The sequence below is a fragment of the Strigops habroptila genome, chromosome 1 (genome assembly GCF_004027225.2).
Source record: "Strigops habroptila isolate Jane chromosome 1, bStrHab1.2.pri, whole genome shotgun sequence".
Taxonomy (NCBI): Eukaryota; Metazoa; Chordata; class Aves; order Psittaciformes; family Psittacidae; genus Strigops; species Strigops habroptila.
Window position 1 is genome coordinate 125660646 of NC_044277.2, and position 23711 is coordinate 125684356.

General features: G+C 35.2%; 1 protein-coding gene across 8 annotated transcripts in view; it reads left to right on the forward strand.

Moving 5' to 3' along the window:
- Positions 1 to 23711, forward strand: part of PHF14 (PHD finger protein 14) — a 163028-nt gene that overhangs the window by 89952 nt on the left and 49365 nt on the right. For 6 of the 8 annotated variants that reach the window (XR_003994643.1, XM_030508431.1, XM_030508399.1 and 3 more), the window contains exon 17: positions 18028 to 18145. Coding sequence is in view for 7 of the 8 variants with exons in the window: in XM_030508431.1 (XP_030364291.1) it covers positions 18028 to 18145 (118 nt within the window). In the remaining variant the exon portion in view is untranslated. Of the gene's footprint in view, positions 1 to 7231; positions 8531 to 18027; positions 18146 to 23711 lie in introns of those variants that run through there. The other 2 variants (XM_030508439.1, XM_030508457.1) reach the window with 1 other exon arrangement.

Sequence of the window (23711 nt, forward strand, 5' to 3'; positions counted from 1 at the left end):
CTAACGTTCTTGTAGAACTCCTTTCTGTTTCTTATTGGATCCATCTGGGGTTTTGCCTTCTCAAATTTACTGCCATTCATTTTGCACATTTAGTTCAGTAAGAAGCTTCTTGCTTAATCAAACAGACCTTCTTCTTCATTTCCTCATCTCCTGTACAGTGTGATGAGGTGTTTCTCTGAGCTCTGAGTAAATTTTATATGAAAAATCATCCTTCTCTCGCTTGATAACCTTCCCTTTCATGACAGCCACCTGCAGGGTTCTGCCTAGCATTTCCTTTGACAAGCCAAGGTTTCCTCTTGCAAAACCATGTTGCAGCTTTTTATAGTCTTTGTTATGAAGTAGTAAATTCTTTTGTAATTTTAAAACCATAGCAGCGATGAGAGACTGTACTTACACCTCCCTGTGTTCTCTGGACACGATGTTCCTATACGTAATAAAGTTTCAGTAGTGCCATTAATCTTCTTAATGTAAATTATAAATAAAACCTGACCTTAATTGATTTCTGTAGCAGCAAGTGCATTACAAATTTTGACCTGGGCTCTGATACACGGCAGCTTGGTAAAGAGGTTCCGTGTGATGCTGTAGAGGCTTGAATGGCTCATAGTAGAACTGTTACAGTTTTAAGGTTTCTAGGAGTGGGAGTTTTGGGAGGAAAAAACATTTCTTGAACAAGAAATTACTTTTAAAAGGAAGAAAAAAAATACCCATCTGTTAGCCCTGAATCTGTGTTTTGGACTGAGCAGACTAATACGGTTACATGAAGCTTGTTACCTACAGCGGGACAGCTCACGCTTATTATTAGACACATGCTTGATAGAGCAGCTGAGCAGGAAACCACAATGCCTACTTTGGCTTGTTTTGTGGTGCTCTGATAGTCATGCTTAGATTTTAACATTTTGAAGTCACACAGGAGGTTCTGAATGCTTCAGAGATACCAATAAACCATCAATAATTGATGGCTAACTTGGTGGCTTGAGCCTGCATTTTCATTAACAGCAGCATGAAAACCATGCGGTCCAGTGGATTTCTAACTCATTTAGACCCTGGTGGTGACTGTTGAGTGTTAAAACTTAAGACAGTGGAGTGAAATTTAGATTTTCCTGTCAGAACCCATCTATCCCCAGGGTTAAAAAGCCAACCTGCCAAAATGACTTCATCTGCTTTTCTGTAAAAAATAAACAATATTAACAACAACAACAGCAAACAACTTTAGGCTTGATTTAAAAGACTCCTGTATTAATATTTTTATATCAAGTCTCTCTTATAATCTAATTTATTTTATTAAAATATTTCTCACAGTATATACTAATAATAGTCACAATAATAAGCAATCAAAGCCAGTTCTGCATTTGAAAGAAGTTTAGATTTCTATTTCCAATAAAAGATTTGATCTCAGAGATTGATGGTGTGTTAGTATATTTATACAGTAGTTAAGAAGTACACAGTTCTTGAGCAGTGAGTTGTAGTACAATAAAAAGAAATTGTGTAATATATAAAATTTTAATGTTTTTGCTGAGTTTATACTGTTGACTTACTTTACTGATAGATTAAGTCTTAATTAGACTCAGTTTATGCGAGAGATAATTTTACTGGGAAGATACTCTGTAAATTGTTATCATCAACAGAATCCAAAGCCCTTGCAGCCTGCTTTGGGATCAGGCAAAGTGGTTGATGCTGAGGGTCAGGTTGTGGTTTTTCTGCAAATGCTCCAATGGGCATGTCTGGAGTGCATGCTGCTTCAGAGCAGCCTGAATGTTCCTGACACTATAAATACCACAAACTCTTAACACTTTGAAGTATATAGATTAGACATAAAAAACTGAATTGCAGGAGAACTCGTATCATCTTCTGTGATACAAGAAGTTGGGAAGGGATTGAAGGACTGGCAGTTGATTTTTAGCTTCATTTTCATTGCTAGTTACGTTATCTGAGGAAAGCTCAGAGTTTTGTCTTTAAGTCAGCTAGTCATGTTTAGTTGGTCAAGCAGGTTTTGTGTGCGCAGCCAGCCTACAGCTAAGGCTGAGTGAGTGAAGGCCAACTTAGCTGACCTGCCAGCTGTATATTTCTGGCACCATCAATTGCCACATCCTGATTCAGCTATAGTTTCGTTACCGTATAATGATGATTACACTATTCATCAATATTTACTTATCCAAGTATCTGAGAAAGATCACTTCCTGAAAGAGAGACAAAATGACTCAAGTTGGAAAAATTGTACTGAGCTTTGGAGGAAATATCTTTGTTAAATAATACACTGACACATGTAAATTGCTCGAAGTCTGAGGTGCACATCAGTGTCAGTGTTCCCCTTAGTTCTGATGAAATGTAAACATGTCCGATGTTTAGCAGTGCAGCAACCTACATGAATAGGATCCATGGATAGTGGCCCACTCGTTTCCCCTCAAGGCTTTGTTAACTCCTCATCTATGCCACAGGTTTGGTTTTTTTCTTTCAGATTAATGCTGTTTAACTTAAATTGTGAAGTTCCTACTGGTACACCTCTTTTCTGTTAAAACTGGTATAAATCAAACTTGTATGGGAAGGTATGATTTCATATATATCATATCTGTGTTTATAAATTATTATGCTCATTGCATACCAAGCAGTTTTGTGTTTTTTTTCTTTTGAATGCATCCAGGTACTCAACTGAAAATAAATACAATCTGTTACAGTGTAGATCACATGATATTGTGCAGTCGGGATTGAGAATTAGGTTTTTAGTGTCATATGACTTTGTTATGCAAGCCCTAACTCAGTATTTTCAGTTAATAATAGTGACAAATATGTTCTAACAACCTGTTTTTTAACTACATAATGAATATGCTAGCAGTCACAAGATTTGGTTGAATTCATGGGCTGGCATTCAGTTGAGTATACTTTTTCTTGCAGTGAGTACAGAGATTAAACTTAAAAATGCTCTCCATGTATGCTCATTCAAAATAATAGCAGGAGGAAGAAAGAGTTTTGCTTTGAGTGGAAAAGGATAGTCACTCCTTGCACTTGCACACTGAATCAGATAGAAACAGCTGCAGAGGGAAGATATGCATTGCAGAAGCTAGATCAATTGGATTCAGTCACATCCAAATGAAATTACATCACTCAATAACCTTCCTTTCAAGTTACTGAAATCTTCGTGGCCCAGATTTCTCTTGTCAAGTTACTGGGTTTTGCCAGTGATTAAAGTATCTTGAAATTGCTTCGATAACATCAAGGACCTTGTTGTGACAAGGTCTGTAAATGCAGTCTCTTTAAAGAGAAAGCTGGGTTTCATTTAGAGTATTGAGTGTATTGACTGATTTTTTTTTTTTTTCACTGGTTCTCAGAAGCTTCTATTCACAAAGACAGTTCAGAATGAAGGAAAATGACACATATTACTGAATGAAACCATTTCACATATGTGATACCAATATTTAATCTTTTGTATAGGATGTGTCAATTCTTTAGGGCTTTGAAATAGTTTGAAAATGTGTTCTTATTTTGACGTGGACATGGAGAACAGATTTCTGTAAATCAGGACTACTGTTAGTCTTACTTGTTTACCTCAAGTCAACATGCTTGTGCAGTGATCAGCTCTAAGTGTTGCCATTTGTGCCAGTTATTGAAATGAAGCAGAGCTTTTCTATTCAGGTGGTACCTCAGATGCTGTAATATTTTGTCCTGCAGATAACTTTTTTGCAGGCTAATCGATGAGTATATTGGCACATAGAAATCCGTAAGCATTCAGGAAGCATTTATTAATATTTATAACTTGATCAATACTGAGAATAATTGAAGTAATTAACAGTGTCTAGAAGACACATTGATCATCATTGTTTTAGGGGTCTAGTTTGTTGTTGTTTTTTTTCCCACTAAAGAGCTCTGTAACTCTTATCCATTTAATGGAGCTGTGGGTACACATTAATTCCTGGCATCAAGAGGTGTATCTTTAGCAGCCTGAATTTTAAAAATGCCTATTACTTATATCACCTCCAGATGGTCTGGTGTTTATTGCAGATATGGTTCCTTGCCTTCTAAAATTGGTCTCTGTCAGCACTTCCTCTATAATTAAATACTCCTTTTTTCCTTTCTTTCATTACTATCTTACCTTATTGCAGTTTTTCCCAAATACCTCTTTAGGCTTGACAGACTTACCTGATGGGAGAGTGCTAACATTTCAGAATTGGCAAGGTATGCTGAAGCATCTTCCTGCCTTCAGACTTTTGAAGATAAACTGAGCTTACATTATGGTTGCAAACGCATTTTACCTGTGCCCACTTAGCAGCTAAAACCATTGTTCTCACATCGGTATTTAACCCGATGAAAGCAAGTGTTAAGATGGCTAAAAACGAGCAAGGATCAAAACTACTGACACAAGCATTATGTTTGTCTGCAATTTGTACTTTTCAGTAACTGATATACAAATGGAGAGGGCCTTTGGCAATTCCAGTAGAAAGTATTGAAATAATTTGTGGGATTTATTGTGCTATAAATTCTTTTTGAAAGGGAAATTTGCACATATTCGTGCACACACACACCCCCAATATTTACATAACTGAGGAAGCAGATTACAGCCATGCGTGGTTAGGGAGGAGAGTGAGAGAGGTTGATGTGTTTTTCTCCCTTTGTACCAAAACTTAAAGGAAAGTGCTTTCATTGTTATCTTAGTCCTGGAATGAAAGAAAGGAATGGGAGAGAGGAACTCTTCTAAAGGACCAGATATGCAATGGAGAACCTTCCTGCTGAAAGCATCTATTGCGGCATTACCCGTGATATTTTTTTTTCTATATGATATTTGTTCCATCTGCTGGTGAGAAGGGAAAGCTGTTCAGTTTTGCTCACTGTCCTCATTTCAGATATTTTGTGTTCAGTAAATCAGTTTCCCGATAAGGCTGAAAATGCTAGTTCAGCTATCGCAGGCAGCTCTGGGTACAGCAGTCAGTAGAAATTAGAGTGGATGTGTAGGAATGGGAGCAGTTCTTTGGATGAGGGAGGGCTGGGAAATGGTAGGGGTGGGAGAAAAGCAAAAGCAGATAATAGAACAGGAGAAATGTCCTCGATCTGGGAGGTCCTAGGAAAATTTTTTAGTAAGTAGTTCTCCAGAATCAGTAGTCAGTTGTCAGACAAGTTTGTGGGTTACAAGCTTAAAAAAACCCTATTGTGTTTATCCATTTATATTCCTTTCTCTTTTACCAATCTGTGGCTGGTTAGAATTGTGTTTAAACAAAGTCAGTAGTAATTCCTTAACTAAATAATACTTCAAAGATGAGAGGGGTGAAGATAACCCTAAATCATGTAAAATAAATGATGTCAAGTCAGATTTTAAAAACAGTAGAAATGGAAAAATTGTCCAACCATTTAAAAAGTAAATTCCTTTTAATGTATCAGTAACTATTATAATTTTCTTTAAATTTCTTGATATGTTATCAAGAAAAATGCAATACCAAGAAATGTTATAGGAATCACTAGTGGAACTATAGGTTACTTACACTTCCTACTTGATGCCTGTATTATTACAGCATTACCTGAAGTGTTACAAAAAATCAGAATGTTGGCTTTGCTCTATAGCTACAAGTTTCCCCTGTGAGCCTTGTTTGTCTTTTATTACTTCGATTTGTGAGCTTATTGTTAAAATTTAACTGTTTTCTTAGTTCAACTGTGTAGTTTTTTTCATCTATAGAAACATATAAAAACAATTTTCATATGAAAATAATATATAAATATAAATTTATATAAATGCAATCATAAGTACATATATATGTGTGTGTTTATATACACACTCATTTTGAGAAACAGAAATAAAAACTTGTATTAAAAGTATGGATCACTGTATTCATGTCCAAACCTTGCTTAGCCCAGCTAGGACATAGCCCATCACATTATGATGACCTGACTCCAATGGTACAGTTGCAGCTACTCATACTGTGGCTGAGAGGATAGAGGTGGCACAAACACCTTGAACTTATCTCAGATTGTTTGCTGATGCTGCTCTTCATGTTTCTGCACTTTAGTGTGCCGCCGTGTCACGCTCACCCACTCTGAGGTGATCAGAACAAAATCAGTTGCACTTGCTAAGGGAAGGTGATTGTAAGAAGATGACTATTAAAAGTATTTCTATTTTACGGCTCAGCTTTTCTTCCATTTTCTTTAAAAGTTCAGTATTAGACTGTAGAATTGCAGTTCAGGACATGAAAATTAAAATTCTAATTGTGTCCTAACTAAGAGATGAAGTGAGGATTTACATATCCTATGCCCTTGCTGTCCCTCTAATTCTTAGATTCAAAATCCTTACACTCAAAATGAGTTTGCAAAGTACATGCAGCAACACTATGGCTCCTGTTCATCAGATTGTTATTGTTTTTATTTTATTAAAGTATGACAGCAGTTTAGAATTCCTTTTTATTTACAATTCTACTTTAATACATTTCAAAGAAGAAAACAAAACAAATGCATCGGGGACTTTATATAGGTCTTTCTTCAAAAACCGACGTGTATTTGGTATGCCAGCACAGCTTAAAGACAACATGGATTATTTTTCTACTTAAAATCTCACAGTGCTATCTGTTACATTAATTTGTTGTGTTGCAAATAGTTTTAAAGAGTTGAAACGTAGAGAATCGGCACTTTAAGATCATATTAACTTTTAAAAAAAAAAGAAGCATCCTTGAAAAGTATTAAGTACAAGTAGGAAAAAAACCTGCGAAAGCTTTTGAATTATTGTGTCAAAGACATTGTTTCAAAAGTGACTAAAGCTTTCTATGTACTAAATTATTACACTGCGTTATGAATGAAATTCTCTCTTACTTAGTGCTTCCTAAATCCTAAGACTTACTTTCTTTCAAATGCTGTTCTATAAAACAAGCACCCATGTTGTTTGTGCTTGTCATGTAGTCAGTCCCATAGCTGCATTTGTGTGGGATTCAAATCTGAGGAAAATGCTAGCTTCACAGTCAAGCCCACTTGTCGTGAATTGTTACCTTTATGATTAAACAAAGAAATTATCTTCTCTTTCTTATGGTGGACTGCTTTTGTTCTGTGAGCTGTATTGAGAATAAGTTAAAAGGATGCTGTACTTAAATAAGTTTAATGTTTCGGCACTTAAAGACTCCTGGAAGTTTGGTATGTCTTAACCTATTTGTATCTGAGCATACACATTACTTGAATTTAGTGTGATGTTAAAATGTTTCATAAGACAGAGCAGAGTTGCTATGATCTTTCAATGTTAATATTTTTTTCTTATCACTTTACTGTGTAGATACCCTTCATGAGACACAACTCTGCCACAACTCATCCTCGGAGGCAATCGTGGAAACCTTTTAGAATATGATTTTTAAATGTGGATAAAGCTCTCGATAGAGTACCTAAAGTAAAGGAGAACAGCTACCTTGTTGCTACTATAAGCTTATTATGACAAAAAGTTGAGTTTGCTTGTCAGGCTTGGATAGAATGTAATTGATTGGTTTGTTGTTTGGACTGACAAGGTAGTTAATTTGCCTGAAATTTTTTGCACTGATCAGGAACATTTCGTATGTGCATTGTTGAAAAATCCCAGATAAATGTCTTGTCAGAATTGTCCTATTAAAGTAATGTCTTTTTCCCCTGTGCTTCGTTGGCAAATGATGTTATACAATGCTTGGATTCACTGAAGAGTGGCAGAAGCCTGTGGGACTTAAATACTGTGCATTCCTCTATGGTGATACCACATGAAATAAGCAATGATTTGCCATCCGCCTGCCACTCTACTTACATGCAGCTTAACGAGAACATTTCTATATAGAACATCATGTTGTACATAGACCTTGCTGTAAAAAGGATTGTTTCCTAAAAAAAACCAAAATTTGTTCAGTCATAATGAGACCTGTAAAACACTTGAGGCTTATTATTCTGAAGGAATAGATTTGCCACGGAAAAATTGATTTTCTGCTTATTAGTATGAACTAGTTGTTTCTGACTTCAGACACTCAAGTGATTAGAACTATACCTATATTGCTTTCTGAAAAATTTTTATGAAAAGGAAAAATTGAATATATGCAGACATTTGTTTTATTTGGCTTACTTCTCTGGCAGTGTTCTGGACAAGCTTATCTCCTCAATTCAAATATGAAATTGTTATGTAAGTTGGGGAAGGAATGGAGAACTGATCACACAGCGTGACAGCTGAGATCCTCGTCTTCGTCCGTATATATCCTGGTAGATGCAGACATAGTATTTTGATCTACAAATGGTACTGATCCAGTTCTTAAATCTACAGTAGCAGTGTGTTGACATCTTCATCGTTTTCATCTTGAACTTGCTCGGAAAAATTCTGCTCAAATGCACTCACACGTGTGACTTTATGACTTATAACCTTTGGATTTCTTGAGATATGGTGGTTTTTGTCATCTATCGAGGCACATTTCCATTTGCAAATATTTTTTAAACTTAAAGTAATTAAATGCTGTAATAAGTGATAGGAGAAATATACAAATTTGTGTATACTTATCTACAAGTCATACCTTACCAGGGCATTTCATGTTTGGATATTATATTAAATAAAATTAACCTGATGTCTTAACACGTCGTTTTGTTTTAAAAAGGGGGTGGGATGATATTAGAGTAAGATTTTCATCTGAACTATCAGAAATGCCATTCTGTATTGGCAAGGCACACAAAGACACCTTAAAATCAAAGAAATTTGCACTAGGAAATAGACATTAATGCTGGAATTTGATCTTTCAGAATCCAGTAATCTGTTGTCGGAAGAAAAGGCCAAGTTTAGTGGCCACTTGTGCAAATACTTGAAGTAAAAAGTTATGTCCAAATGCTGTGCTAATGAGGTAAAAAAAGGGTGTTCGCTGTGCTGAGTTTATGGGGAAAAGAAAAAACACAGAAAAGTAATGTTCACTGTGATTTATGATCAGTTATTAAACAGACTCGGTCAAGGTACTGTGAGTGGGAGAGAATGATAAATGTAGCATATCTTGGCTTTAGTAAGACTTAAAATACTTCTGAGTGTGACATTCTGCTAAATAAGCTAGAGAAATATTCTGTTAATTAAGCTGCAGTGAAATATGTAGCTGATTAGAAAAGTACACTAGTTACTATGGACTCACTGTCAAATGATATTCCACACGTCGAGTTCCACTCAGGACTTTCCTGAGTATTATTATATTTTTGGTAATTTTTGCTTTAGCATATTAGGTGCTGGAACAAAGTGTTTTGTTACATTTGCAGGTGATGCCAATATGGTGTGAGGGACTACAGTTTTAGAATTAAAAGTAAGATTTTAAGAAAGCATCCAGAAAAAACATGCAGTGCAGTAAAGGAAAAGACAAATCGCTGTTCAGTGCATTGTTATGATACCAAAAATAACTAGTTAGATGATATGTCTTCAAAAAAGAAAGTAGGGGGGGCTCTGGATCCCAAACTGTGTATGAAGCAATCTGGTTATGTCTGAGATGTAGAAAGAGAGGTGTTACATTTAATACATGAAAGTACCCCTGAATGTTCTGAAGACTGGTGTATCACCCTTGGAAAAGCCTCAGCTAGCATATTCTGTCCACTTTGGCAAGAAATATGTAGAGATGGACCAAAGCAAGCCAAATTGAATGATAAGAAGACTACAGGAGACATAAATGAATAAAAAAAGCTTAAAATAGTTGGATTTCTGTAAATTAGAAAAAACAGGAATCTGTCTTCAAACAGTCTAAATTAATACAAAAATGATGACGAGAGAAATTGCTGCAAAAAAGGCAAAAAAGTTGTTCTTCGAGTCTGGTCAGACCAAACCAAGTTAAATTGTAGCAGGATGATTTGGGTTAGGCTTTTAGGCTTCTTTTTTCCTTATTGTTAAGAAGCTTTTTCTAACAATAAGAAAAATTGCAATAGAGAAGTTTGTTAGGGAAATTGAGAAATCTCTGCTGTTGGAGGATTTCAAGTACAGACTAATTTGTGTTTAAAAACTGTTCTGAGTATTGTTGATACCCCCTTGGGCATTCTTGGTAACCTAAGGTGACGTCCTGCTGTGTTATGTATGTTTGTTCCCCAGTACAGCTTTTTTGTTTTGGTTTGGTTTTGTATTTTTATTATTTATTTTTACTTTTCTTCCTTGGCACTTTCTTTTGACATTAGGCATTAGTTTAATTTTCAGTATCCCTCTTTCTATCTTTTTGTCTCATTCATGTGAATCATTCTGTCACTTTTCTCTCTTTTTCTGGACAGCTAGATGTTAACACTTGGTATTTCATCTTTTGAAGGAATTTTGATGGCAATATTCAGAGACGTAACGGACTTCTCTACTAGTTCACAAACAATACACCATTCAGTGTAGTTACCAGTCTGAATATCTGAGAATGGCACATTAGATGCAATCATCAATTATGACTTTACTTCAGAATAACTAGTGCAGCATTTGCTAGTAGCCGTCTTAAATTTTATATTCTTCAGTTTGTCAACGGGGCTATCCTGATTCCTTCAGATTTCCTGTATTTTGAAAGGAAGAAAACACTTTGAATTGCAGGCGGGAAGAGCCTGTAATTTGTGTAGCATTAGCTTAATATATGCCTTGGAGACATTGTCTTCACAGAAATACTTAATTTAAACTTAAAATACTGTAAATAGAAGCTCTACATAGAGGCTGTATAAGGTTAACAAAAGCAAACACATTTAATACAGTGTTTACATCAACGTATTCCCCTTGTATATGTGGGCCCTTAATGAATTTTGCAAAATAATTTATCAAAGCAATGTGTTTTATGTAGTTTTGACCTACGAGAGAGAGAGAGGGAGAGAAGTGAACACTTCTTGTGAAAGGAAGCTGTTCACATACAGGTTAGTAAATAAAGTTTCTTTATAGCATTCTTATAATTCATTGTGTACATACAAACTCATTTTCACGAAACAGACTTGTGGACCAGTTAGAAAAATCTGGACTACATAGGAATGTCACATAATGATAGCCAATTCAGATTCTTCCTTACCCATAGATCGTCGGTGTTAGGTTTTTGGATTTGGGGGGTTGTTTTTTTTGTTTTAGTATTACAAAACCTGAATTAAATAAAGTTGGAGAGGTGGCAGTTTGGGGTTCAGAATAAATTTAGCTACACAAATGTCTGCCAGATTAATGCTTATTTTCTTTTGCTCTTTCGTTATACAATTGGTTGGCACTATTTGTGAGTTCTGTTAAAGTGAAGTAGTTGGTATTTGGGTTACATGGTGATTAGTAGCTGGGGTGGTGGAGAGTAGAAGCTACATAAAATGTTTTTTTCTTTTTTTCCTTTTGAATTTATAAGTAGAATGTTTTATTTATTTTTTTGCTTTGAAGTAGAACTTCTAGAGGTCAAAGCCATAGAAATTCATGCTATTATGTATTATAACTAGTGTTAAATACAGGATTTTTAAAAAATTTACTTCATGTAGCAGATGCTGGAAAGTGTAGTGTAGATCCTCTACAGTGTGTGAATGAAGGTTTTCCACAGGATTATTGTATGCTAAAGAATAAAAATAGTCATTTTATTAATACCCTTGAGTTTGGACAAAAACTTGAGCTATAGTTTCTCACCTTCAAAATTTTATAGGTACTTCATTATGAAACTACTGTTAGCTGAAGATCAGTAAGCTCATCCTGCTCTGTTAGGCGGTATTTCCATCTTGACTGTCTTCATCAGTAGTATATAGATATAAAAAACAGAATGCAAAAATCATCCTGTGGCTGGTATATTCACCCACCTTTCAGCAATTGCCATGCCCCTTGTCTTCCAGGCATAACAGAAGAGAGTAATAGTCTACTGTCTCATCCAGCACAAGTGAGGGACTTCCTTTGGTATGCTTGCATTGTATCTGGCATAATATAAATTTGAATGTGGCTTTTAATTACTTTGTGTAATACCATAAGCATTATCCTTCCCAGAAAGAGTATTTCATTTTCTTCAATCAGAATTATTGAAACATTAGAATCTAGAAAGATCTAGGTTGGACAGAGCCTCTGGAGGACATCTGTTCCACTCAAAGCAGGACTAATGCAAGGTTAGATCTAACTTTGAAATTAGATCCAGTTCCTTAGAGTTGTATGCTGTAGAATTTTGAGCATCTTTGGCGATAGCCTTTCAGGATAACCAGTACCTGTGTTTGAAGACTGTGTATAATTGGGCTATATCCTGGTTTACATTCAATATTGTGTGCATGTGCACATAAGAATTTTAGTGCTTGAATCACACTTCTGATAATGAAGTCACCTAAAGCTTGGCTGGCCTGTATGAGGACACTCTTAAATTATCCTGGTGCTAATAGGTTTTTCAAATGGTTCTATAGAACAGAAGCTGCAAGATGACTTGACTTACAGGCAAGGGAAAAAATATAGAAATCAGGAAGAAGAAAACCAGTTTTTTCCATTTTATACTTAGATTTTTGTCTTTTGACAATATTCTGCCTAAAAACAAAAGAGTTGCTAAGGATCTAGACCTTATACTTTAAAATAGTCTAAATACAACACTGCATCGCTTCTGTTTTTTTCTTGGCCTATGACATATCACAGCAAAATGAAGGCAATTTCTGTTGAAATTCAGGGAGCTGAAGTGAAGAGTTTCAGTGTAGAACAGTGGGGTAAGAGATGAAGATGTATCTTCACCTTTTTTTAAGAGATGTCAGAAGAGAAGGCTAAGAAGAATGTTTTCTACATATTCCATAATGAAAAAGTACCATTGTTTTGGACTTTTCCCTCAGTAGGTAGAATAAATGTACTTTTTTGGACAGCATTCATAACAATGCACTAAATATAAAACTATACAGTTATTTCACCATTAGAACTTTAATTAATTTTATGCTTTAAATAAGGGCACAAGAAAGTGCTTTCTTTGATATTAAATGTAAGAGTTGCTGATATAACCCATCTCACAGTATTCATTCCTATCAGCCAGAACTTATTACCTACTTGGTCTGATTGCAGTTAAGGTATCACAGGACCACTCTTCACCTGCCTCAGTCCAAAGTCAGTCATCTTGGTTCTATGGTTTGAATTCACTTGCGCTACATTGGCTTACTCTGTTTTTTGGGGAATGCTTACATGTTCCTTTCCATCGGTTCTATCTATCATATGGCCACTAACAAGAAATAAAATGTTGACAGTGCCTTAAACTGTCATAGCTGGTTTTAGGTTGTTCATCTGAACCCGATAATGTCCTGCAATTTAAAATTAACACAGTGCATGTCTCCAGCTGTTTGCACATTCAGAGTGGCACTTGGACACTGAGGGATTAAAGGGGTGAGGGATCACTGCCTGAGAAGAAACATCTCTTAGGTACTTAAGGCCTTAGTCAGAAATGGGGTCCAAAACAAGCCAACAAGGAAAGTTACATGTCAATACTTAAATCCACACAGGTGCTGGAATAGTGTTGCATCCCCCTAGCTAATGGGTGAGTGAATGCACATCCACCCTGCTGCAGTTCTCTGAGGGTTTAAAAATTCTGGATGAGATTACTTCTAAGTGTGTTCTAAGTTTGCCAGGGTGAGACTTATATGACAAGTTCTCTAATTTTAATGGTGGTGATGGTTTGTCAATATGTGTCAAAGTTTTATATCTTTTCTTCCATTAGTTCTCTAATTTTAATGGTGATGATAGTTTGTCAATATGTATCAAAGTTTTATATCTTTTCTTCCATTAAAATAAATCTAAGCTGATGTGATGAATAGGGAGTGGTATATATATTTTGCAATTCTGTATTTTGTTCAACATGGTACCTTTTGGCATGACACTGCAGATGATATGCAGTGATGTGTACGTAAGTGAGAGATTTTCTGTAGTCTCTGAAGCATATTTGGAAAGTTGTATTTAAAGATTAGCTTATTAATGTTGTGTTTCAGGGACGTGTAGGTAATTACTTTTACAGCTATAGATGGGTGATGCTGTCTTGTGAATGCAGAATAGGTTTCTTCACTCTGGCTGAATCAGCTCATTGTGGTTTTCGATGATATTAACCAGTGACTTACAAATGTGCCAGTGATGGGCAGGTTTTGCATTCAGTGTTCCTCTGTAAAAGCACAGGTCGTTTTCCCCAGTGCTTGCAGGGATACTTCTGCAGGCCAACTGATAAGACTCCCTCCTGTGCAGGTAGATGGAATGTAATGAAATTGGATGTGTGTGCTGGGCTTTGTAAATAAAATGAGATTGACCCTAGCCATTATCTCATTTATCTCATTTACATTGTAAAATCAGTATCTACACTATTGATTAGAGTATAATTAGTTAATTATGAACAGGAAAATGCAGAGTTATGTAGGGCTTGATCACAGCCAGCTGTACTGCTAAAAAACTAATAAAAACAATCCAAGGGCATGAGCAGATGGAGATCACTTTATTAAAGAACAAAGCAGACAGTTTTCAGGTATGGAAATGCCTAATCGAGCTTTCTTGCTGTGAAGATGTAGCTGACCTGCATTCTATACTTTTAGAAGTGAAAAATGTTTTCTTTTATTATTTTTTTAATTTATTAGCCTAATTCCTTCAGAATTCACCTTTCTTCTTCACACCCCATTTTCTCGGTATAGAGTGGGCATATATCCATCCTCATTAATTGCTGGAACGAGGAACACAGCGATTTCTAATTTTGATGCATAAAGTAATTTCAGGCTTGTTAAAACATTCATAGTAAGCAATTACCTGTCAGTTAGAGGTAATTTAGGAGGTTAGGTTGGCTTGTCTTTGTGTGGAGCTCTGCTTTTATTCTCACAAAGTTTTCAGTACAACTGCTAGCCAGGCCACTGAGGATGGCTATGCACTTAATTGCATTTGTAAATCATATATTTAACTACGGAAAAGTTATCCTCAAATAACAGCAGTATAAAATATTTGCTAGTTTAAGGACTGTTTTTAAGGTGTGACCTTGAATCTAGAAGGGTAAAATTTTTAACTGAACCTTTAAAATGGAGGAAGTGGTTTCTTTCCCTTACTCTTCTCCCATCCCCATACTTTAACTTGTACTATTAAGCCATCTTCAGGATGGAAGTAGATGATATTTGTAAATGACAGTGCTGCGTGGCTCCTTTACTCGGTAGGTTTCTGTATTGTGATTGATCTGTGAGTGCAGGCACTGAAATGCTGCGAGACTGTCAGCATGACACCTCCTGTGACCCAACAATTTCATTCTCTAATTAAGTTGAAAGTTGTTCTTATTTTGTGATGCTTTCTTATTTTCTGAATCTGACAGTGGATTTTCTATCATTTTATGTTGCTAGACAAAAGAACACAACAGTATATATACTTGAGGGCTTAATCTCATTTTACTAGTGCCATTTTAACCTAGGTTTAAGGTTTTCTTTCAGAACTAGGAATTAAGAATGCCAATTTTTGTCTTCTGTACTCTGATGTGTGTAAGCTTCCCATTTTGTCCCAAGTCAGTGTCAGCAGATGAGAGTTGCCAGACAGCTAGGGCATCATCTTTAACCAAGGTACAGTGTGTATTCATCCATTTTCCCAGCATCGTGCTCTGGGAAGTTTGGAATCAGCGCATTTGCGTTCCACAATACAGAATTTGTATTCCAATAAAAAGCAGTACAAAGGAAGTGTTTAAAGAGTTTCATTTTTATCACCATGCAACTTTTTATATTTTGATACATGAAAATACGCTTTTGGTATTTGCATTTTCTCAGCTGTGCAGATGCAGATAAAGGCAATTAGTATCTGGAAACTTTCATAGAGATATTTTTAACACACTCTAGGAAAATGCAATTTTGCTTTGGCCAAACTGAGCAGCTTTGAAGTGATAAAAATTAATGACAATAAATATTAAAACCATTCAGCTTTAGAATGGTGCCTCCAGATCTGTATTTAATTTCGTGCTGTTCTGGTTGTTTCAACCCAGCCTTGCTAGTTTCCTCAGCATACTTTTAAAATCTGGCTGAAAGCGCAGCCAGGAAATACCGCATTCTAAATACCGAATGGAAAACATGTAAGAAGAGATAGCAAAGTCTGTTTTTAAAGGGGAAACATTTTCTTTTGAATGTGTAAACATTTATGTTTATAGACAATCACTTCAGAAAAAAATCTAAATGCTGTTTAAAGTCAGATGTAGATTTTAGCATTAAGCTCTGAAAATACATTAAATTGGTCAGAAAGAGTGTGATGCTTTATTTTATGTTGCTTAGAGGATCCCAAACATTTTACAAGAAGGGAGTTCTGGTAACTACTGCTCAAATGCAAGCACTTAAGTGAATAAGATTCTAGGTATTGAGATAGATTAGTAAAAATACATTCCTTTCAGATGACAACATGGAAGCTCAAAGGAGGCTTAATCTTTTGCTGAAGGTCACATGCTGTTGGGATGTAGGAGTGTAACCTATCTCATTTCCCACTCTCAACTTTTTCGTTATTTAATATGCCTTTCGCAAGAAATAAAACTGCTTGTATTCCTAATTATAAGTAATATATTTCTACATTAGAACTCTTCTGTCTTTAATAGAGAATTATTTCCTCTTTTAAGTGTTTTCTTTGTCCTGGAATTAGATTGAGTTATTACTAAACAATCCTAAGGATATAGCTTATAATATGGTATATCCCATTTTTAAAAAATACCCAAACTGTGTCAGTCCAGTGTTGCGTAGTGTGGATAGGTAGATTATTGCTTTTAATTTTTACTTAGTGGAAGACCATACGTGTCATACCCTTACCAGTGATCATGTCTTTCTTACATATAATTGCTAAAACCAGAAGGCTTCCCTAGCAAGCACAGCCTTGACAGCAAGGACAAAGTATTTACTTAGGTTAAACAATCGTAATCAGGAAACAGATACTTCTTTTTATTTGGAGGCAAGTACTTGGAGAAGAGTCACATGAACATTTTCTTCTGTTAATACAGCAGCATTTTCTGTCGAATCCTCTGTGATGCACTGTGTGTTCTGTTGATAAATTATATCCCTCTGTCTTTGATCTTCTGATGCCTGTGCCATGCTGTTTGCAATTTTTGCAGATTTTTTTTTGTTTTGCAGGTTTTGTAGAGGAGAAAATGAGTGGCCAGGGAAGCAGAGAAATGAAGTGTAGGGATTTCTTAGAAAATTTGATTTTTAAACATTTACTCTATTTTCTATATTTTTGATCGTTTTATATGGGCTTTACTTCAGAGTTTAAGGGCATTTAATGAAGAGAATATTACAAAGTAAATTTGAAAAAAGCTTTCTTTTTCGTACAAAAGAATACAGAGGGATATGCAAATAAAGTGAGGTTCAGTAGTATATATGAAAATCTCTGTTATTTGCTTTTAAAAGTCTTTCTTAGTTTGAGCATATCATTATACTGTTTTAAAAACCTTTCATTAAGTACTTGTTAAACGGTAGCATTTCTTCAATGCTGGTACATTAAGAATAGGTGGACAATAGCTATGCTACATGTTTTGAGCATTTTATGGGGGCTATACATAGTACAAAACACTAATGAAAGATTTATTAAAAAGAACATAAAATCGTTGTATGTATGTAATGCAGCTTTATAAGTGAAAGATCATGGTGAAATGCTTTTAAATTAATGCCCCTTTCCAGAAAATTCAAAGCGAATCAGAAAATATTTTGTGCATCTATTTATCAACCACATAGTCCTGGTGTAAAAAAACGTAATTCATAGCTATAAATAATACTGGAGTTGTTGAATATGTGAGCAAACATTTCACAGAGCTTTCCTTGAAAAAGTAGATGTGTGAAATAGTGTCTTAAAACTATGAAGAATCAATGTTGTCACTGTCTAAAAAAATCACAGATTTCTGAATATAAATGGTAATGAATGACATTGAAGTAGCTAAAAAAATTGAGCTGGTTATATGCTTTTTCTTTAATTTGCAAGTCTCTGAAGTAGTGTCATCTATATAAAATGATGACAAAGGTGATGTATGAGTGTCTGCATCAAAATATTCCAAATTAGGCAGAACCTACTTGAATTGATTGTGTTTGAAAATACCCCTTATAGAAAATGGATTTTCTTTATCATGGTAATGGATCAGGAAATCTTGTGCTGAGAATTGCATGGAAGCTCAATCTAAAATAGTGTAGAAATACCATTTATATATAAATACATATTTTGGTTTTCTATTGCAGGTGTGATGAATGCAGGCTTTGCTACCACTTTGGTTGTCTAGACCCTCCCTTGAAAAAGTCTCCTAAACAGACTGGCTATGGGTGGATTTGTCAGGAATGTGACTCTACGTCCTCCAAAGTAAGTTAATTCATCCTGTGAAATAGTCGAAGTACTCTGGTTTTAGCAGTCTTACTCAGCATCTGAAGTTTTTGTTGAAATGCTATGCATAGGGCTGCTCTGAAAACCAGTAGGTCATAAAATAATGATTTCAGATTCTCTGTAAAACAGGTAAAAACCAGAATGTATGGAAAATGGAAATATTCTTAACCAATAAAGAGAATTTTACTATCCCAGTTAAATGCTTTCTTTTCATTTTGTGTTCTCCCTGAGAAAGGAGTGAGCATGGACACTGTATCGGGATTGGTAACATTATTGACAAGTGAAAGTATTTCGGGAGTAGCACAGAATACAAACCTCTAAGGACAGATAGAGAATGCATGTTTTTCAGATGAATGAAGATTATTTGAACTACTAAACATGTTTTTTTCACTGGAAAAATCATATAAAGATTGTTAATACTTTATATTGATCGGTATGCCTTGATCAAATATAGCATTGTAAAATTAGAACTAAATTTTTGACACAGATTAACTCTCTTTAGTAATATTGATAGTGTGCTTCTGTAGTATTTTCAAAAAATAAAGATTTTGATTCTTTGTCTGTCTGCACAGAGCTTCTTTAGTACTGGTTTTCTTTTCTATCACAACCATAACCTCTGAAGAGATACTTTACAAATGATTTTCAAAATTGAATTTATAAATGCATCTGATACCTCAGTGTTAAAATAACACAGCATTCTGAAAGTCTTTAAAATTTTGCAGGCTTTTCTGCCACTTTCTTTGTATTTCGCAGGATTTTTTAACTAGTAAGGAAGCATTTGGATACAGAGGGATGCAGCTATGAAGAGGTTGTCATAAGTTACCTGTTAGCATACTGGGATACTTAAACCGTTTCATGATGTTACCCTTAACACTGGAAGATAAAAAATGTTCAGGGAGAGTTATAAATTTTTGGCTTGGTAGTGTCCCTTTACAACTGGAAAAAAATGGTATTCCGTTTCACGCCTGGGGGTTAATCAAATCATTCTTCTGTAAGGAGATATGAAGACAGACATCGGAAATTAGCTGTCCACTGCAGTTTGGACATCAAGCAATCTTTCTTGAGTACCACTTACATGCAACGGACATTCCAAGAGTGAATTAAAATTGTTATTGAATTTCTGTCACCTGCTTAAGCTAAAAGGGGTTCTTGATAACGTTAGTTGAAATCTTCCATCTCGTGTTCTTGGCTTCTGAGTAAACAAAAACCCCAGGATTTGTAATTTCTAAATGTGTTTTCCAAGAGATTAGCGCACTGTGTACCATATACAATTTTAAAGATACTTTATCCTTGTTAAGCATGATTACTTTATCATAAATCGGGTATGACTGACTTCACTTAGTGCAGGGTGTGTTACAGTTTTAAGGTGCAGGTTGAAAAATACAATGTTCTGAAGAGTAAACAAAGTTTATTTTATTTATCGAAAGTATTTTTAATGAGTAAATATAAATAAAGTCTTTTGAACTTTGAAGCACAGGCACTTTGAACTGTATTTGAGTGACTATGTAACAAGTGTGAAAGATACTGAAAAATTGTCTTAGGGGGACTCCTTGTGGTTTTGTTTAGTCACTTTCCCATAGCTCTTCCACAGACCTGTGCAGAGATATTTCACTGAAAACATATATTGTTCTCTGGGGTTTTTTTAAGTTCTTTTTTTGTACCTTGTTTTTGATTTATTCTGTACTGTGTAACAGACTCAAACAATATGGTGTTGAGTTAAACTCCTTGCAGCCTCATTGTGAATGTATTTTTAAAAGGATTAAGGCTTTTTTTACGTACTTAATTTTTTAATTCAGTATTCTCTATGGCTTTAGAATTGTTTATTATATATCCACACTTTCGCACAGCTTTTCACAGCCAGGAGGAGCTGATATGGGAAGGCTTTTTTTACCCTTCACTAGAGGGGGTGGTCTCTCAAATGTATACTTAGAGTTCAGAAGAAGAAAACCATAGAGAAAGGTGTGTTGTTTCCTGCACTCTGGCTGACCAGTGGATGAATCGCAAGCCTGAGCTACCAACAATTTCAATCTCTTAGTCACTCACTAAATCCAATTTTTGGTGTGTCACAGTGAAATTTCTTGTATGGATTATAACAGCAAAATGGGATTGAATTTCCAGCTTTGGCCAGGGAAACTATTGTTTGGTTTTCATTCTTCAACTTTGCTTTGATCCAATTTAAATCACTGTTATAGTATACATTTTAAAATGACCCAACAATATTTTCTGTAGCAGTATTGGGCCTTGAAAACAGTTGGTAGGTAAATTGCACTGTTTCAGTGATGAGAGAGATTATAGCATGTAGCATACAATGGTTCACTTAGTTTTTATTTCTAATTATGAATTTCTATTGTAGATGTTCAGGAAAAGTTGCATACTGCTGACAACGAATAATGTGATTTTATTTTCAGATTTTGCTAAGCACTTGCAGGTGTCAGCAGTACAAGGGATGTAATTTAGCAGATATAAACATATGCTTTAAATTGTTATCTATCACAAATGTTGGACGTGGTCCTTCCATTTTACTCATACTAGTCACAGGACTCTCCAGAAATTGTGTTAGTTTTTCAACCAGTGTAACATATTCCCATATTACCCTGCCTGTCAAATAAGAGACAGACAGTGACTTTGCTGTAGGGCATGAGGGCAACAGCTTCTCTGCTGGTAATACTAGCTGTCACTTTTATGGAATGGGTGATGCTCACTAGTAAGGTCTGACAAGCTCTCTCATCTCAAAAACACCGTAGATTTTGTTACATCACATGAAAGCTGAAGTAAACCTATAAGCTCTCAATTTCTATAACATTATGTATCTACCCCGTTTGAGGATTATGGTGCGCTTTCGGGATTGCCAAGCAGCACTCTAAATCATAAATTTTCCCATAGTTTGAAATAGTGATATTCAGAATGAATATGGAACCTTGGTTTAGCTGAATTTACTAAAAATAAAATATGAACCAAATTATTTGATATTAGGGTGTGGTAATACTCATTAGGAACAAATGTGGCCTGACCATTTGTTCATTATGTGCAATAAGGGTCTCATTATGAGGTCTCATTATTATTATTATTATTATTATATGTGGATTCTTTCTATTGCCTTCCATTTAAAAAGTACTGTTTAAAGTATCTCCTCCAATTTTAAAATTCTGCAAAGGACCAAGGCAGCAAAGAGTTTCATGGTGGTTACAATGACTCTGCTAGTTATGTTTCTATCAGCTCATCTTTGTGTACAATCTGTTTTGCAAAACACTGCATAGCATATGTGTCAGGTCATTATTTGAGTGCTGCAAGATCAGCTGCCCTGTCTCCAGACTTCTGTTTAGTTTGCTTTTATTTCATCTTCCTACTGTATTGCATTTTTGCAGGGGAAATAAATTGTCAGTATATATGCATAGAATTCTCATCTAAACCCCTCAGGAAATATTTTCTGAAACTACAACTACCTGACAGACCGACCCTGGCAAAGAATATATTTTTATACACCTTTTGTGCTTGAAAGCCATCATGGATGATTTTGCTTATTAGCTGAGTAGAAGCATTTCTTTGAGTATATCTGGCTTTCATATAGTGAATAAGCATATTTAATTGGTCACTGTTACATTAAAATATTGAATATAGTATTTGAAATAATGTTTTAAATTAAAAATACTTTTTAAAATAATTTTAAAAAATTATTTCAAACATCTTAATTTGGTCAGATAAAAAGAAAAAAAAAGTAAACAATTCAATTTAATTCTTGTAGTCCATGGGATTTTATTCTAGTAAAATTAAAAGTTGGTGGTTAAGAAGGCCTGTGAGGAGTGTAGAAGTTTCTGATCAACTCATGAGTTGTGCAAGTGACAATCTTGTGATGGCTTATAGAATTTAATCTTTTTCATTATCCCTTTTTTTCAAACTGAGGGAGCATTTCCTCACATGTGGAGTTAAAAAATAGTGAACCCCCAAAATCCTGATGTCAGGCTTTCACAATTTAGGAAATATCAAAATCAAGGTGGCATGCAGAGCTTAAAGTCCTTTTGTGGCTGTATATGAATTTGCAGCCTTTAATCACTTCATGCTGTGATAGGTTTTTTTTTTCTATAGGACCCCTGCCTTTTCTGATTTAATTGGCAGGGATCACTAAAAGGGATTAATTTAGGTCGAGTATTAGGAGAAGATACTATCTTTAGGTTTTGACAGGCATGAAAACCAAAGCAATGATTTCAGGAACAGAAAAAAAACAAAGCTTGACCTTATGTTTGAAGTAGTTGAGTTGTGACCAGAAAATTGAATTTTGCCTTTGTCTCACCCCAGAGCTCCTGTGAGTGCTAGACAAATTCAAATTTTCAAATGCTTAGTGATATTTTTGTCCTTGTTTGCTGCTGCCCACCTTGGATCCCTTGGGCCAACATGCAAAACTGCTGAAATCTCTGAGCTGCCATGGGCGATAGCATAAGACATGTTTTGAAAGGACCGAGTCTCCATAATGATATGGTCTGGACTAATGCAAATTGAGTAATTTAACAGAAATTATAATTCTTACTCTCCCTGTGTCTTGGCTTCCATTTTGCAGGATGTCGACACTGCTTCCTTATTTTAGACCTTTTCCATAGATTTGGATGAGTTGCTCTCTGGAGCTGCCTTTTCTTGTCCACTGACTACAGGAGGAAGCTAAGACAGCTAGTTTAGATTAACCAGGGTTATAGTTTAGGGGGGGAATTCTCCTTGCCTGAGTACACACAGGAGATGATTGAATCAGCGTTGCATGGGCAGACTTTATCTGGGCATTTACTAAACGCTTGGAACAAAACATTTTCAGTATAGCCAGTATCTTTTAACATTTTATATATACAAGAAAACTCTATTTGAATACAATTTATGAGCTGGGCACATAGTGATAGTATATATGCATGCTTAATCATCTCTTTAAATATGTTTTGTACAGGATATAGTTTATCGCTCAAAGCAATGTGATTTTTAAGTAGTTACATTTAAAATGCGTATTTCAAAAAATCAACCAAAAAATGCTTAAGGGTCTTTTGTATTAATTCAGACTTCTTTCAGTTGCATATGCTGACAAAGGGTGACTGCAACTGTAATAAAGAAACTGTGACCCTAATTTAGTCAGCTTGCACCAGAGGGACTGTTGCATCAGAGCACCTCCTTTGAGGACACAACATACAAACAAATGTACTGCCACCGTGGCAAACAGCATTGCACCTGAAAAATGATAAAAGCATACTGCTAATAAATCTTCTTGCTGATACAAGCAGAACATAATATAATGGAAAAAAGTTCAGGCTTTAAGCAACATTTTTCAGCTAGAACTTAGGAGTATTTCAAGGTGTTTTGCAGAATAACAAATTGCATATTGTAATTCACTGACTGCATTTGTAAAGGTAGAATCTCTCTGCACTTCTACTAGGTGTGGATATTATGATCTATTTCATTGTATGATCATCAAAAATGATAGAGTTAAACATTTTTGTGTGTATTCATATATTGAAGGTTGGATGAGAAGAGTTGAATTGTGCTATATAAATCAGATTAGGATCTCAGTTGCTTG